This window comes from Seriola lalandi, unplaced genomic scaffold (genome assembly GCF_002814215.2).
Source record: "Seriola lalandi dorsalis isolate HSWRI2012SDOR001 ecotype SW California unplaced genomic scaffold, Sedor1 jcf7180002054911, whole genome shotgun sequence".
Taxonomy (NCBI): Eukaryota; Metazoa; Chordata; class Actinopteri; order Carangiformes; family Carangidae; genus Seriola; species Seriola lalandi.
Genome location: NW_019525463.1, coordinates 107,411 through 125,867, shown reverse-complemented (window position 1 = coordinate 125,867; position 18,457 = coordinate 107,411). Strand labels below are relative to the sequence as shown.

Genomic DNA, 18,457 nt, shown 5'->3' with positions numbered 1-18,457 from the left:
CCCCAGGGGGGGGGGGGGGGGGGGGTTGTGGCCAAACGGCGACCAGGGGTGTGGCCAATGACGCATTTGTTTTGGTCTGAGATGCTGCTGATGTAGTGCGACATGTAGTGGCAGTGACAATCGTTTACAGAACCTTTTAATGAAATGTATTCAGAATTGAATGCTAGGCGCAAAATGGTAAATTCATCAGCAAACTTCTTGCCAGACATAAACAGTATAACTTGTTCATAATTATTAAATTTAAACAACATTGCTGCATTTCAACTTGCTTATTCTGGCTATTACAAATGGAATATGGCAATTAAAGAGTGCAGATGCACAAGTCAGTCATCAATCAACTTCATTACTTTTGGTCGAGGCCGGTCAGCTCCTTCCCTACGTCCTCGTATGTGGTGTGGAGGGCTCGGTGAATTTTCTGCAAGTAGAGAAGCAAAGGTAAAAAGAAAAACATGAGGACTACCGATTCAGTAATGTGACATTTGTTATCACTTCATCAACTCTGAAATAATAAATCAGCAGAGATGATGAATATGAATCCCTGAGAGTCATTATTCTACCCAGTTGCACAGAACATCTGTGACAGCTATTCCTCACAAATCCTGCTGTGGTGCGCCTTTGAATAATTTAATCAAATGATTGTAATTCAATGAGAGACACAATTCTGCTAAACATTTTGCGGAGGTTAAGGTGTCAGTTGCTTAAGCCCTTTTTGATTTAGGTATCCAAGTGATTAAGTTAGACTGAGGGAAAAAAAACATCTTAAAACCAGGTTATTAGGTGTGAATAAGCTTTTAATTTCTCCTGGTGTGTAGGCTACGTACGTCTGAAGATGTTTGAGGGGAAAAAGAGACTTTCGCTCTAGATAGGGATTAGCTTGAGGGACTAACTCAGATGTCATCCTCTCAGATAGCTGAGCTGGTTTTGTGATGAATGCTAGAGGCTGCCCTGCAGTGCTTGCCCTTTTTAGAGAGATGTAGCAAACAAATGTGAGCAGTCTTGATATTCACGCTGCTCGTTCCATTATTCACTCAAAAATATTGCCACTGGCACCTCATTTGGTAATGGCTAGAGTTTCATGAAAAACAAAATATGACCTTTAAATTCTCAGTCTGTGGCTCCTTTTGGTGTTTGTTGTTATAAACACACTAACTCTCTGACAGTCTAATTGCAAAATAAGCTTTTTGATCTTATATATTCATTTTATTTGTATAATTTTGTTACAAAATCATTAAAAGTTTTCTAATGCAGAGGTATTTAATGATCTGCATAAGAATAGAAAGAGCAAATGTATAATGTGTGGTCATGAACCAATTAATAAGGCACTGCCAATGGGAACCCTTTATTAACTTTATTAATAATTAATCAACATTTTAATTTATACAGTGCAATCAAAACATGAGTTGGTTAATTAACAAAGTACCTCATTAGCATTAATTGAAGCATTAGCATTTAGCTGAAAGTTAAGTAAAATGTATCCTTTAAAACATGCCACGATTCAGTTTTGAGGAAAATATTAGTCTTATTCTTGACTGTGATTATGAATCTCCAACAGTAGAGGGCGCAGGTTGCCTGTGAGAAAAGAGTTAACTCCAGGGGGTGAGGACATCTCACCAACAGCAGTGTGCTGATGTGTGTAACTGTGTGCATATGTGTGTGTTTCTGTGGGTATGCACTTACACCTGTGAATAATGTGAAGATTTCTGTAACTCTTCTTTCCTGTAAGTGTGCATGAGACCCTTTGCAAGTGTGTGTGTGTGTGTGTGTGTGTGTGTGTGTACGTACGTCAGCAACACAAACAGTATGCGTTTACTCACCTGGCTGGTGTGCAGCCAATACTGCAGTGTGTGTGTGCGCCGGAGGCGAGGGATCACCAGGTGATAGAAGGTGTGTTCCCCTGCCAAAGTCAGCAAGGCTCCACCCACCCCCATGCACAGCAGCACAAACAGGCCTGAAAAATGCTGGATCCCCATCTGTAGAGTCTGAGGAGGCGGTGTCAGAAAGAAAGAGAGAGACAGACAGAGAGAGAGATTGGGGGAGTGACACAGATTAGTAAAGACTTAAGCTGACAGAGAGGAAAATACAGAGATTGATGATTTATATTTACATAATTACCATTTAGGTCACTTTTTGTGCATATGCAATTGATATTCTGATGTTGTGTGTCTAGTTTGACTGTGTAAGCCCACGAGAATAGAAATACAGAAAAGACAGGGCAACAGCGTAAAAGACATGTTTGGGAAGAAAGGGATGTAAAGAAGCGAGGCAGAGGAGGAGAACGGGCACAAAGAGCCGAGCGGGGAAGCAACACTGAGTGTAACAGAGAGAAACAGCGGTTAGCAGGAAGATGATAAAAAGAGACGCTGGTTAATTGAAGAGCAGTTTCTTCCCATTTGGTTCGCCCACGTCCTCTCTGACACAATGTCTATCTCTTCTGAGGTTTTCATGGGGCCTGGAGGAAGTTGAAGAGGCAGTGTTGAGCTTTTCCAGTGCTCTCTAATCATATTTCCGCCAACCGGCTCATTTATGCACTGCCTCTGATGGCAATTAGCCCCATGCTGACTCGACACATTCATCAGCGACAACACTGACCTCCTTTTGCTCCCAATCCAGAGGGCAAGATCGCACTAACGCCCACATTGTTAAGAGTAGCGCACTCTCCGGGCTTCAAATGAGATGAATGGTAATAACTTCCTGATGCAGGGTGAAGTTAAGGTTTTCTTTTCATTGAAGGAACCTGTGACTGTGTAATTGCGTCTGTTGCTATAATGTGATTCAACTTTGAAGTGCGATTTTTAAAAGGGATGGCCAAAGGGATTTGAATAGAGAACAAACAAGAGATATAGATACAGTGTGGTCTGTCTAGAGATTCCCACTTCTTTAAAAAGAGTGAATGGGGAGAGGAAGGTTGAGAAATGAGAGCACCCAGACAGTACGTGCCTGCAACTCTGGTTGAGGTTGGTAAATAAGTTTCACTTTATGTGATTGTACGTCTTTGTCTGTGTGTGTGTACGTGAATGTCTTTTAGTGTATGTGTGCTTTTGCTGGCAGGCAATCCCGACCGTGTCCCAAAGGGGAACTCATTTGCAGGAGCACAACAGCAGAAGGCTTCGCTTTATACACAATACATGAACACACACACACACTCTCTCTGACCGATGACTTACCTCAGTGACTGCAAAGACTCGCTTCCCACAGGGCACGACCTTGTACCATTTGTCATGTAGCATGTCCATGAAGCCGTCAGACTTGTAGCGACTCACGAACTCTGACACATTGCGGGTCAGAGGAGAGCCCTGCGGCAGGCCTATACCGTAGCCTGAAAGACGAGACGCACACACACAGAGATGTAAATACAAACGCTATAGGTAACAGAGCTGAGAGCAACAGCTGCGCCTGAGGAATAGACTAGTGTCTAACTTGGTGTTTTTGTGAAGGAAACCGCAGTCAGCCATTTGCAGTTAGCCAAAGGGCAGATGCCCGCTGGAAAAAAACAGAGATTAATGGGTTTACAGGCTTCAGTTGGAATCAGGATCAACCACATTTTCTGCCAAGTACGGTGCAGCACAAATACACCATCCTGGGCCTTTTCTGGTGTAGTATTTGCATAGAGAAACAAAGCACTAAAGCACTAAAGCAGATGGAGGCGCCTCTTGTGGTATAGAATCCATAGGCTACTGTAGTGAATCAAATTTGCTATTGAATAGCCTGTTCCTCCATTTATCACATTCCACACTATAAAACAGCAGATATATGTAATGCCGGTATCAGACTAAATGACCTTAATGTCAGCTGTCACATCAGGCCATTTTTAGGTGAATATCAAATAGTAATAGACCCCTGCTGAAGAGTTGGCGTGGAATCAAGTCCGCCTCCACTCCCTTTTCAGCGGATGGGGTGCAAATCTGCTCATATTTTACCTGACTGCGCTCCTTACAGGCAGCTACATTTCTTTTGGTTGCAGTCTCGTGGCTATGCTCAGCCTGTAGTAATTTATTTCTGTGTTGTAAATCACGTATTTAATGAAACACGGTGTGGGAGAAGTTGGTCCAACAGCCCCCCCCCCCCCCCCCCCCCCCGGACCTTTTTGTTCTGCTGTGAGGAGCAACTCAAGATTTAGATATAGAAATGTCACAGTCATGCTTCTTTTAAATGTTATGAGGCCTTCTACAAAGACCTTTTTTTATTATTACTTTTGTCACACCTGTGCATTTCACTCCCTTCCCTCGTCACCCCCAATTAATGTCACTGGCTTCTTGTTCTTTTCTTTCCTTTGTGCTTGATCATTTTCATTGTTGTTAGACTTAACGTCTTTTCTGTCAGTGGTTCCTGTCAGGTTCCCACGGAGCTTCCCTGAAGAATTTTAAGGGGTACATGACACTTAATACCAGTTCAGCTATCAACCTATATGTGTTATTCCTTTGTCAGTTTTATAACATCTGCATTGAAGAAAAAAAAAATGAGTATACCATCCTTTTCTAGCTGTGCAGTGTTACAATTTGTCACCACACTTCCAGAATTTATAAAAAATAACCCATACAGCATCAAAGATAATTGGACCCTTACCCTGACCTCATCACCAGAGCCGCCAGTTGCAAAACACTTATCATAGTCAGATCATCCTCTCCACGCGCACTTCACATTCATAGCCTCCGGTTCCAGCTATAAGACCCGGTTTTGTGGCGAGGCCAAACAAAGGGCAGTTTTCGCTGCTTTTGCATTGGAGCTCGATGACATGCTGACATTACATTTACTCTATAGTGGATCCTCTTCTCGTGTTGATAGTGCTCTTTTGCATTTCCTGTTCAGGTGTAGCTTTTTGTTGCATGTGTTGCAGCAGCCTCCTGGTTTTGCATTTGCGACTATGTTTCATTTTCTCCCCTTGACCGTGAAGAAGAAAATTATCTTGAAATGAATACACTCAAGTTAATAATAATACACTGAACAAAAATATAAACACAACACTTTTGTCTGTACTCCTGTTGAAATGAAAGATCTAAGACTTTTTCTATAAACACAAAAGATACCCAAACACAGATAGATCTTGTGGTCCATTGTCGTGCCATTCATCTGCTGCCATCGCCTCATATTGCAACATGATGTGCACCATTTCTGGGAGCTTAAAACATCCCAGTTCTTGCATGGCCCAACCATAACCCTCCAGATCTACAGCATGATCCACTTCCTGCCAATATCCAGCAACTTTGCACAGCCATTGAAGAGGCGCGGTCTAAAATTCCATGGGCCACAATCAACAACCTGATCAATTCTGTACAAAGGAGATGTGTTGCACTACATGAGGAAAATGGTGGTCACACCAGATACTGACTTGTTTTCTGATCCAAGACCCCCACCCCCTAAAAAAATGCACATCTGTAGCCCAGGTCACACAGTTCAGTGCCTCATAAACATATTTTTTCAAAACAAAACTGCACATTTTAAAGTGGCCTTTTATTGTGACCAGCCCAACGCACACCTGTGTGATGATGATGCTGTGCAATCAGCATCTTGATTTGCCACACCTGTTAGGTGGATGGATGATCTTGGCAAAAGAGAAGTGCCGACTAAGTCTTTGGTCTTTAATCTCAACTCATGAAAAATTGGAGCAAAAAAATGTTCATATTTTTGTTCAGTGTACATTTGTACTAGTTCTTCAGTAGATTTCATTCAGTAGAAATTTATGCAAAAACAAAGAGTTATTGTTTAGTGGTATATTTAAGCACTGATACTTGATTATTTTCTTTTTTGAGTGAACTTTCTACATTAAATATTAGACGAAAATTCACCCTTTTGCTTCACTACATGCAACTGACAGCTGCAGTTATTGGTTGCGTTGTTGAGTGATGGTTCACATGCAGAATGTATGATATGATATGCTCATCAAATGTTCTGCGCAATTAGAGTTCAAACTTGCAGGTGTCACGATGTGGATTTCATAGCTTCAAAAAATACTGAAATTATTCTGGCAGTAATGCAAATGATTCTTATAGTAGATTAAATATTCATCTGTGCTTGATCTGTAGAAAATGTTTCATCACTTGGTATCTCTCTCTTGTTAAAGGTAAAACACCAGCAGAATGTGGAGTAATGAGACCAGACACAGCAATAAAATATACTGTAGTTACAGCAATAAAATTATATAACTATGATATTTTTAAATTAAGAAACTGATTTAAGTACTCTCCTCAAGCACTGTTCATTACTTTAATTTCATCTGTCACTACAGATACATAAGCTCGTACACAAACTTTTATGTCATGTATTTGTATATAAGGATGCCTCCCTCTCTCTCTTTCTCTGTGTCTGTGTTTAATCTCATCTCTTTAATTTTTGTAATTTTTTCTCTCCTTTTTTAATGGACAAAGAGAGAGAATGCCCCGATCAAGCCCCTCTGAGGGTTTTCTGCACCTCTCCACCACATTCTCTGTGGTTTCTGTATATAATAAGTTGTACTTTCTTGCATATGTATGAATAAATAAAAACCCAAATCCAGCTGAAAGCCAGAGGGAAAGGGCTCTGCCCGGCCCATACTTTGAAACTGCATCTGTTTTGCATTACAGCCCACATTTCTTCAGGTAAATCTGTTCCTCCGCTCAGCGTCAAAAGACCCTCTCGGAGATTTATTGCTGTACAAGACCTCCTGGGATTGTTTGTTTCATTTCATCTGCACTGCAATCAAAGACACAGTCATGCCAACAGCATTTTGTGTGTGTGTGTGTGTGTGTGTGTGTGTGTGTGTGTGTGTGTGTGTGTGTGTGTGTGTGTGTGTGTGCATGCGCGTATGGGGTTGTCTTGGACCTGGCAGCTGTGTGTGTGTGTGTGTGTGTTGGCTGTCAAGGTGTTTGAGCCTGATGGGGGTTGCGGACGGAAACGGAGAATAGCGAAGGTTCGCGTACCTGTCACACTCTGCTTCCTACATGACAAAGACTGTCTGAGCCTCCCTGCCTTCTTCCTCATATTCTTCCCCTGTTCCTTTCCCTCACACTCTCTCTCTCTCATCCTTCCTCTATCCCTGTCCGAGGTCATTTCTCTCCCACCATTGCCGCTAGTCTTTCAGTTATTCCGCTGCTTATCTCTGTCATCCCTTCACTTTCGTTCAATTTCTGCTTCACTCCATTCTTCTCTTTATCGCTCGGCTCCTCTCCCGAGTCCATTGCTTTGTCTCTATACGTCTCTGTCTTCTCTCTTTTTCTTTTTTTCCCCTCCACCAGACAGACAACATTTTTCTGTCATCAGCCTATCTCCATCCACATTTCTTTACAGCCCTCAGTCAAACAGTGAAATACAAGTGGGCAGCCACTTGTCATTTGTTTTGAGTCTTTCCCCCAGACATCCACATATTCCATCACAAGCTGTCACTCAAATCCCCCACACACCTACTCACCCACAGAGGCGCCCCATGCATCTGGTTTTGTTACAAAACACCTTATATAGGTTTGTAAAAAAATGTAATACCTTATTTGAAAAACACAGAACAAAAATATGGTGTAGTGTTTGCAGGGTGCAGGCAAGGTTCTCATGAGCTTTCATGATTTTCAAATTACACTCTTTGTAATTCTTATACCTAAATCATTTTGTCCAGTATTAGGTCACAGATGTTATAACTTTAATGAATTTGCTATTGATAGTAATGATTCAGTCACTGACAGAGACGGGTTACACGCTATGTGTCAGGGCTGGATGACGATATCAAGAGAAATGATCAGATTCACCTTCCAACTATAAACCAAACAGTCATGTTTTTATACATCAGTGCAAGTATTTCCTCTCCCATACTGGCTCATTTCTGACATGTTTGTCCTGTTAAATTAACGTTTAAAGATACTGGGCTGTTAATTGGTTGTTGAACTTGTGCATAATTTCTACTGGTTGTGCAGCTATGGTCAGTTTTGACAGCAGCTAAGTGTTAGAAATGGCAATAGAAGTAAATGTAGGTTGGTAAGCAATTTACACTATAATGTCAATAACTGGTTTCTGAACTTATATTAAAGTGCTATGGATGAATGGAATCCATTATATTATGTCTGCAACTAGTGATTAATCTCATTATTAATCAATATTCTAATCATTTTGTTATAAAGGGTTGATCTATAAAGTGTGAGAAATGAGTAAATAAAAAGTCCACAACAGGTTTATTATCACATAAGACAAAAAAATACAGCAAATACTCATAATAATGAAGCTGTAACTAGGGAGAGTGTGTGACTGTTTAATTATTAATCACTTATCAAAATAGTAGCTGTCCACCAATCAACTTATTGATTCAGATTAGATCTACATATTTTTATTTTACTATTGTCAGTGAATTCTTTAAGGGTAAGCGTGTGTGTTTCTTTTTTTTTTTTTTTATTAAATGGAGCTGTCTTGCTTTGGAGTGAAACACGCACGCACGCACGCACACACACACACACACGCGCACACACAAAGACATATGCAGACAAAGGCGATCGTGCGTCGCCCCCTGCCAGACGTGAGCTGCCCGAGGAACAACAGCCTTACCCCAGCAACACAAAATCTTCTGCCAGCCTCATTCCGATCTTCAGACGCGCTCTGTCCCGCTTGACTGAGCTTGTGTCGTCCACTTATGCACTCGGGGACAGGCGCATGCACACACACGCACACACAGACAGATACACATACAAACAGCCAGCGAGTGGCTGCATGTTCAGTGGCAATATTATTAATGGGGTGTGTCTAGGCTGTCGTAAACATCTCCCAACAGCACTCAGTAGAAACAGGCGCACAGCGACACCCGCGCATCTCTCTGCACTTAAGTAGCCTGAAGGTCTTCTGCAGACACCTTGCCTGCAGCCGCTCCACAGCCCCAATTCCTCCGTCTCTCTGTATCTCCTGACCGCAAACCCCTCTATAAATCCTTCCTGCATCCTCACATGGACCAAATAACACTTGCTCTCTCTCACTCCTCCGTCCGTTCTCTTTCTCTCTCTCTCTCGCTGTCCTTTATCCCCCTCCCTCACTCCATCTGCTTGGGGTGAGGGTTTGTCTTGATTAGGGGACTCTGTTGGCTGCCTCTTTTATCACTCGCTGTGCAGAAAGGCGCAAACTGGCAGTGGGCAAATGAAAGCCCTCTATCTCCTTCTTGAGCTCAACTCCCACCTCGCTCACCCTTTGCACTGGCCCTCCCTTTCTTTACCTTTGTTGTTCTTTTCTTACTTATATATATATTTTTTCTTTATCTCATATCCCACCCCCACCCCCTTCTTGTGTTTTTCCTGTCACATTTCCTGTCTGGGCCATTTCCTGCTCTTTCTTCCTCTACCTTATTTAAGCTTATTGAGTTATTCACTCCCATCCTCTTCATCCTCACACAGACTGTGGAGGTGAATACCTACTAAAGGCTGTGTGGAGTCTTCGCCTGCCTTTTTCCACGTAGACAATGAACCAAGCAGTCATCAAACCGCCCCACTCTACATACAAATGAGGCCTGCTTTTTCAGCCTCACAATCGTGAGTAACGCCACAGCGAAGTCTCTCGTCTCATTTTGTCTTGTACAGTCAAGAAAGCTGCAGATAATCTCCAGCGAACAAGTGCTGTACAGTGAGAAGGGAGTGTGGGAGTGGGGTCTTTCTGAGGCTGTGCTTTGAGTGCTTTTGAGTTTGCATCAAAGTTAGTGTTTGGTCCCATGTGGCACCCTTACTAGTATCTATTTACTGTCTGTATATCTGTGTGTGCCTCTCAGTAATACAAAGAGAAGAGAAAAGGCTGAGCTGAAACAAGTGCACAAGGAACTGCACACACATACATGCACATGAATTCAGGCGCACACACTAATTCCATACCCATTTAAGAGCTGAGCTCGGGTTAGAGGTTAAACGCTTGATACATCCAATAAATGTGTTCTGCCAGTGGAAATTCCACTTCAAAGTCACCTTCAGGAGGCGTATATGTGCAGATGGCATGTGACTAGAATACTGTAAACTGGCTGGAACCTTTTATTTACCTCAATGAAAGGAAGCACGAGGCTTTTATTAGAGCCAGGACATAATTTCTTCTGACAGGTTGTCGGCAGCCTTTATTTCTAAAAGTGCTACACTGCTGTTTTGCGAAAAATCCTCATTTGTATTATGAATTTGTAGCATACACACATCACTTAAGGAAACTGCTGCTTCTACCACACCTTCTACTACTACTATTATTACTTCCATCACTGCTGCAACAAGCTAATCATGGTATGTATTAATCTGGCTATAATAGTTGTGCAATTACTTATTTGTTGCTGGTAATTCATTGTTAAGCTTTCAACAAAATGCTTATTAGTGTTGTAACCACAGCAGAATGAAATAAGAGCTTATTGACTTACTGACTTATTGACTAACAAACAGAAGCAATACTGTTGCGATGCAAGCTGCAATTATGTTTGCCTGAGAGGTTAAGGATTTCATGTCGGCGCTGCGTGCAGGATATTGCGTCTGTAGCCAGAACACACAGGACAGCGTGTTCCACTACATATTCTCTGGCACCTATACGCAGGTTGTAGAAGGTGCAGAAGTAGGACGAGGCGAAAGAAGGAAACAAGACAGTGGAAAATTCAACACTGTTAAATCTAAAAGCATGACAGCCGTGTAAAATGTTTGTTGCCGGCTCCTTGGCTCTATTTTGTGCTTTTTCCTTGCTTGCCATGGCTCGCATGGTGATTTCAGTTACGACAAAATGTCATCCCTTTTTAAAAGGAAAACAATTTCCTTCAAGAATAGCACTAGAACACACACAAAAGTCAGAGCTCTCACTGGTACTACATGGTCGTATGCCCCCCTCATTAATGCAGCAACATTCAAGAACTTGAATATAACAACCCCCCTACATGTGGCATTGGCTGTTCTTTGACCGGTGGTGGATTTGTCTCTGGCGTCATGACTGTTGTAGTTTTTCCAACCTGTGAGTGATAGTCCAAAGTGTTCTGACCGGGCATTGTTGTCAATAATAGATGACTGAGTACTTTTACTCTGCAGTGTTATAAGATCACATCCTGAATCACTGTTATTCTGTCAGTCAAGTAGCTAACTACAGTATTTGATCTCCCCTCTGAGTGTGTGTGTGTGTGTGTTGTGTTTGTATGTGTGGACATGTATGCTTCAAAGCATATACAATATTAATGTTTTTGTGTATTTCCCAGTATTTTGTTATGTGTCCATGATGACATTATGAGGACAAATCTTTTTATACAGTCACATTGTGGGGACTCACTTGTCATATGGGGACAAAAAAATACTCAGACATGGTTTTAGGGTTGAGAACAGTTAGTTAGACATGTAGCTGTTGGGGTGTTTTGTTTTCTATTCCACCGAATGTAGTTTCCTGCCAGGAGCAGGTGGCGGTGATTGTCAATTGTTGAGCTTTGTGTTGCGTATACAAGAGAAGAGGTTAAAATACCCCCTCCGTCTTCAGGGCAGATTGCAGGCTACAGTCAGTTGCTATTGGAAAGTGATGAGATGGGCTGGGGCTAGCTGGTTAGCATACTAATAAAAGACAGAGTTAACATTGGCTTTGCTTTCTAGCACTGGAGACAGCTCTTGGCGAGTAAAGGAAAGAAGTTTGATACCAAACTTACAATGTTTCATCTACACTAATAAGTAAACAGCTGTTAATGCTATCGCTGGCTATGTAGCAAGAGCAGAACTTATGAGTAGCTCCTTTAAAGTCTGAGTGAGCAAGAAAGCTATGTTTTTACAGATCACTTTTCAAATGAGTGTTACAAAGTGCTTTACGGGGGTTGGGGGGTAAAATAACAAATAAGACAATATGTAAAAACAAGGACACAAAATGCTACAAAGACACAATGTTATAAAATCTAGAAAAAGCCAAACCAAGTGAGTTTTGAGATCCTTTTTAAAAATTAATCCAGGGGATGACTTTAAATCAATACAATCAAAGTGTGTGTGTGTGTGTGTGTGTGTGTGTGTGTGTGTGTGTGTGTGTGTGTGTGTGTGTGTGTGTCTGTGCACCTTCAATGGCGAATGGTTTCCCCACAGTGAGCAGTTTGCAGTCTGCGTCGATAGACACCTCAAAGTCCAGCAGGGCTTTGTCCATGATGAACGCATCCAGGGCAGGAGGATCTGTCCTTCACCACCAACACACACGCACACGCACACAAATACACACATCACAAGAGTAAGAGAGAAGCATTAATTAAAGACAATTAACCTCAAACTTTTGAAGACCTGTAAATCAGATTTACTTTTCCTGAACTTTTTCTTTCACCCCAGACCTGTGTAGGAACCCTGGACTTTGGGCTGTCATCCCACTTTGTTATTTATACAGAGGATGACATTAACTACATTCTAATACACTGTGTAAACACATACATCATTACCTAAACCAACAGCCTCTGTAGCAGACTGATAAGGCATTACACACACTGCCGAAGACTCTCCTACTCCCGCTATATCGATCCAATTGACCTTAATTGACCCCGTAATTATAGACCGCGCCGCTGCTGCTGACCACGGCTGGTGGAAGATTCAGGATACAAGGCGAAAAACACATTGGATTTAAATAATACACTTAAACGCACAAACGGACCGATAAAGAAGAAAAGATTCACTTTTGTTGACACACCTGCCCAGACATCCGGATCAAAAACAAACTCGGTTACACGCACATTTGCGCACAGACGCATATACCAAATTTAAATGCCAGCCAGATAAACAAGTATAAATGCATGTATTAGTAAGAAGCATGTGCGCGCGCACAAACACACACACATACATGCGTAGTCGGTCTAATGGGAAAACTAAACCAGACTGATCAAATTACCTGAAACTTCTTGTTATTCAGGACGTTTGCTGCTGAACAAAAGGTTGACTTTACAAAGTCTTTGCTCTGCTGGCAAAGCAGGAAAGTCTGTTTTTCTCTGTCTAGACCTGTCAAACACGAGGCACAGGGGGAAGGGAGGGGACAGAGACTTCTTTTGGGACTAAAGAGGGTCGGAAGTTATCTGATGCCTGGCCTTGGAGTTGTGTGTGTGTGTGTGTGTTTGTTTGTGTATGTGAGTGAGTGCATCCGTGTTGGCATGAAAGTGTCTAGGTACGACTGCAAGTTGTAAGCCTGTGTTTAGGTATGTGCTTGAGTATTTATCATTCCTTCGAGCCAATACCCTTGTGTGCAGCTGCATGTGTAGCCCTCAGCTTTTCTCTCCAGGAGACGGTTTGTGTGTTTTTTTTTTTCCTCTAAGATTTGAGTGCAGTATTGGGGTCAGTAGTTCTGCCAACACAGTATTTTACAGCCTCACTCTGGTTCTCTGCACTGCTCTGACTTCCACTTCTGCCTCGCTTCGCTCGCAAACAAACGCCGCCTTCATCTACCCTGTTCTCATCCTCTTTCTCTGAACAAGCGCTTTGTATCTTCCCACTTATGCCACTAAGTCAGCACACACACTATCTCAGCATCTGTGCTGGTGCTCTATGGAGGAGGCGTTGTGTCTGAGAAGCATATGTGGTTATACAGTAGCTGTGAGTTAGTTTGCTGTGTGTGCTACAGTGTGTCTGTGTATCTTCACTCGGGTAACCCATGCTTCGCGTACTGTCATTTATATAGCATGTCTGAATTCCAGTACACAACTAATTACCTTCATTCAGAAGTACTGTACTTAACTACACATGTGAGGTACTTTTACTTTACTTGAAAGTAACAGATTACGATTGTACATGCAAAACCTCGACCAAATACAGCAGTAAAAATGTGACTTACACATAAATGCATCAGTATAATAATAACCCAAAAATACAAAACGATAATAGTTTAACACAAGTACATTTGCAAATAACACTTGCGTACTTGAATGAAATGACATTTGCATTGCAGGCTCCCTCTCCCCTGGCCGACTTCATGTATTATTAGTATCCATGAGCATTCAACCGAAGTCATCGAAACCCATTATTAAAGCTATCAAACAGAAGTTATTAAAATGTGGTCTGATTAAAAATGAAATTAAAGTAATTCCTTAATTATGAATTTCCTTTTCTAATCTATTCGATATGCTGCGTAACTCCTTCAGTTTCTCAATACCATGAGATGCCACTTTACTGAGGATGTTGTTACGCTGAAGCCCTCTGACACTGCGGCAACCTATCCAGGTTTCTGATCACTGTCCCTAAACCTGAGTTATGCATGAATGATAAAAATTTGAAAAAAAAATGATAAAGGATGTAATGATTATCTAGAAAACACACAATTGAGACTGAAATTCTGACACTAGTAATGCAGTGGGTAAATTGTGCATTAATGCAAACAATGAAGGAGAAGCTAAGACGAGGACTTAAGGGCATATCTTCACTGATCATACAAGCTGAAACCTAAATCATGTTATTATGAAAGTACTGTGTACAGGGAGCTGAAAAACCAGGTTCTATCTGAAACATCTCATCCAGAATGTGATCAAAACCAGGAAAAGACTAAACACATGACAGGGACACTTGTGTGCATGTAACCATACTCATATGAACTGCATAACCCCACCACACAATATCTATTCCCAGCATTCCTCAACACGATCTTCTCGGTCTCTCTCGTCATCTGGTAGCAGTCTGATAACTGTTCCCAGGGTCCAAACTAAACATGAAGAAGCAGCAGTTAGCTACCAATCCCCACAGGGCCGGGCAAACAGCCAACACATATAACTACCTTTAAAACCAAGTTAAAGACCTTTATTTTCTCCTTTGCCTTTGGCTGAACTTTAACCACTTACTATTATCTCGAGCTACTTTCTTATTTCTCTTAAAATTGTTCCTATCCCTTAAATTTATGTTTTTTTTATTGTCTTGGGCTGTATCTCCTTTTTTTTATGCATTATGTAAAGCACTTTCAATTGCCTTTGTGAATTAAATGTGTGATAAAAATAAACTTCCCTTTGCCTCTTCGCTTTCATCTACTCACTATCCCCATTCGACATCCAATTCAACCACTTGTCCTCGGCCCTAATTGCGTCAATTCAACACTTCATAAAAAAAACAACAAAAAAAAAAAGTTATTTTCCCTCATAAATTGCAAGGCCTTTGTTAATGAAATTTATGTGATTCATATGCTCTCACCTCACTTACGCCGTGTGCTAAAACGCCTCTGGATAAGGAAAAGCTCATGCTAATGCAGGGTGTAAATATATGCAGCTCACATAGTAATTCGTATCTCTCTCAGATGCAGAAGCAAACAACATGTTGAGTATAGCATATGTAAGAAAACATCCACAGACGGGTTAGACACAACATCACTGCAGATGGAACAAAAACTGAGCAAAAATCAATCCTAAAGCAGAACTTACATAAACTACATATTCCTATGATTTAGGAGCGAACATAAACAAAAGTCTCTCTCAGCTAGAAAATCAGAGCATCGGAAAAAAATATTTGCTCTCGTCAGTATACAGAATTGTTATGCACAGTACACATGAAAGTGAAGTGCACAGAATAGAGACTACCACAGATAGCAGATGTAAACATGACTGGATTGTTTATGTCTGGATTAAATTTGAATCAGAGGTCTTTTCACGCAAGCATTTGTGTCTTACTTTAACATGTGTACGCCTTCTGGGGTGGTGGGCTGGTTGAAGCGTCTCATGTAGTCGTGCATCTCTGGGAAACTCTTCTTCATGTAATCTTCAGCGCTGCTCTCCCTCACAGTGCCGAAACGAAAGCCCATGGAGGGGTGATGCAGCTGGGGGCAGCGACACCGTAAGGCATGGGTGAAAGAGAAGGTGCAGACAGTGGTAGAGGTGATTACAGAGAAAGAGGGGGGAGGGGGGGAGGGTAGATATCATGATGGGGCTCGTATCAAATTCACTGTAGCCCTGAACTCCCTACAGGGTTTAGGGATATGGAAAGCGATAATCCTTCACAAATAATTCCACTCTTTACTCATTAGCTTGTCCTTGTGTAAGATTAGTTTGTGTGTACATGTAGCTGTGTGTGTGTGTGTGTGTGTGTGTGTGTGTGTGTGTGTGTGTGTGTGTGTGTGTGTGTGTGTGTGTAGGGGATGCTGACATGCATGCAGCTGCAAGTTTGTGTCCTTGTGTGCAGTCTAACCTTGTCGTCATGGATTCCGGAGACCTGCTCGAAGGTCTTCTCCCCAACCATGACGGCAGCTAGGTTGGCAGTGTAGCTGGACAGCACCAGTAAGCAGAAGATTGCCCAAAGGTTCATCAGGAAGCGCCCTGTCCAGCATTTAGGAGTCTGCAGAGTGGAGATGAGTATTAGCACAGAAAAATAATTAAACACAACAAAAGGAGAATAAATAGCAGATCTTGATGAAGAGTGAATCTAAAAATATCTCCGAACTCAAAACCGAAAAATGTCATGACGTCAACACAAAAATTAAACTGTATGACAGCAAACAGCACGGAGGAATCTGAGATAACAAAATGTATGAGAAACACGGGCAGGGGTTAAAACAAATAAAAATACAAATGTGTGAAAAAAGCGCTTTCAGGTGTTGACATAAATGCAGAGTCTCCCTGGAGGCTCTCGACCTCTTCTTTCTCTTCCTCAAAATTCCCAATTTAACTCCAGAGTAAAGGTAATCAAGTTAATCAAAACAGACCAGAGGATGATCTACTGCAAGAGAGGAACACTAACAAAGTGTGACTGTTTGTGAGACACATCAGAAATATCTTTCCATGAAATTGCTTGCCTAGGGGTATGAATCCACCTGAACACTGTGATCATTTATTTATTCCACCAATTAAAATCCACTTAACAGAAGAAAAGAGATGAATTTCTGGTGTTTTTAAAGGCTGGAGATTAATGAGACATTAATTATACAAACGAGGTTGTAACCCATTATTGTGAAAGTGTTTGGGATGTTTTGAACTCTTAGCATAATTAGTTGGTGAACTGAAAGAGGAGAAAGAGAAGGATGGTATGCATATTATAAACACAAATTCTCTACTAATATTTTTTGAGAAGATGTGAAGTGTAGTGCTTTGATGAAGATAATGATCAGGGTGGCTTTAGGCACTGCGGGCCTCTATGTGTTTTCTTCAGAAGGTATGCAAAATTTCATATTGTGCTTACAAGGTAAATCCTGATAACACGTCACTGAATGTTCCTGTTCCCCTTAGTTCCTGTTGTTACACGGGTCAAGCTCCGATATGAAGTTAACAGTGATAACGGGGGCTTATGGAGGTGGTAAGTCAGTTGTGAATGTTTCAAGAAATAACAGGTAGCCTGTGTGATATTAGACAGGCAGACAAAAACAGGCTTCTACTTTATATTCTATCAACATGCTAGCTGAAATGACACCTGTTGCTGGCAGAGTTGGCTAGTTAACTACTTTTTTAATGTTTCTAGCAGGTTTTGAAATAAGACCTCTTTTACAAGATTCAAGCACACACTCCATATAGTTGAGTATGCATGTAGAAGACATAGAAATAAAGGAACCGCATTGCCCAGTGTAGAGCTAGTTAAGTATCATACGGAAAAATGGTAACGCTTTCTTTTACAGGTCCATAAATTCAAAGAAGTTTCCTAGAAAGAACCATACAGTTTGGTACACTTCCTCAGCTAGCACAGCCTTCACACTTTTACTCAGAGGATAGCAGGTTAGCTAAACATGCTAAATATTTAAAAATATAGCATACGATTCAGACTGAATAAAGATACACTCCCAATAATAAATGAATGAGTAATATAATAGTTGTTTTAGGTTAATTGGAGAATTTTTTTCATGTAAGTTCATTTGGAAATCAGTAAATACTAAACTAACTAAAATAAAAGTCTCAGAGTACCAAGCTACACGGTTCTTTCCAGGAATCTATTTAATAAACTAATTTGAATAAAATAAAGTAAAATAAAGCATTACCAAAAAAATCCATGATTAGATTGTCATTTCATTCTCACACAGTTTGACAGCCTAGCTTATCTATTTGTTTGTATACTCAAATGGTATGTTTCTGCTTTTGGAATTAAAGGGAGCTGCTAGTGTTTTAAACTCTGATAGCTGCGGGACTGGTTTTCACAAAGTGGGAAAATAATAGGCCACACAGCAGATGCGCTTGTTTTTTTGTTTGGTTTTTTTTTTTCATGTAACCTCACAAACTAATTTACTTATGCTTCTTGGCCTTGGAAATAATGTTTAAATACTAAGGTGCAAAGTAAGCTAGTAGCGATTACAACTTAGATTAGCATGTCCTTAGATTTTTGCTGTTGTGTTTTCGGCTCTGGAAAACAGTCCAAGAATTTTTTCTATTTGATTTATTTGTTTCAAAGCCTTGAAAGTGGCCCAAATCTCATTAAAACTGAACTCTACAGTAAAGGTTTAGCAATCAAATACTTGTCAACTGCCTTCCCCATAGCCTAAATAAACTTGACTGTTTGGCTTTGACCCAGTACACAGAGCTTCAGCGAGTTGCTCAAGGACATGTTACCAGGTCATAGGGCTGCTAATGAACACAACCTGTTAATTGACACATTGCCAGTTGCAAGGATCAAACCTGTGACCTTTCAGTTAGGGG

General features: G+C 41.2%; 1 protein-coding gene across 1 annotated transcript in view; it reads right to left on the bottom strand.

Annotated features, from left to right (window-relative positions):
* The window catches only part of LOC111673088 (glutamate receptor ionotropic, NMDA 3B-like), a 66,584-nt gene that overhangs the window by 4,421 nt on the left and 43,706 nt on the right, over window positions 1-18,457 (bottom strand). The window contains exons 6-11 of the mRNA XM_023430741.2: window positions 16,032-16,178; window positions 15,518-15,663; window positions 11,961-12,076; window positions 3,165-3,316; window positions 1,815-1,979; window positions 348-415 (exon numbers count right to left, since the gene is read on the bottom strand). Coding sequence (XP_023286509.1) covers window positions 348-415; window positions 1,815-1,979; window positions 3,165-3,316; window positions 11,961-12,076; window positions 15,518-15,663; window positions 16,032-16,178 — 794 coding nt within the window. The remainder of the gene's footprint in view (window positions 1-347; window positions 416-1,814; window positions 1,980-3,164; window positions 3,317-11,960; window positions 12,077-15,517; window positions 15,664-16,031; window positions 16,179-18,457) is intronic.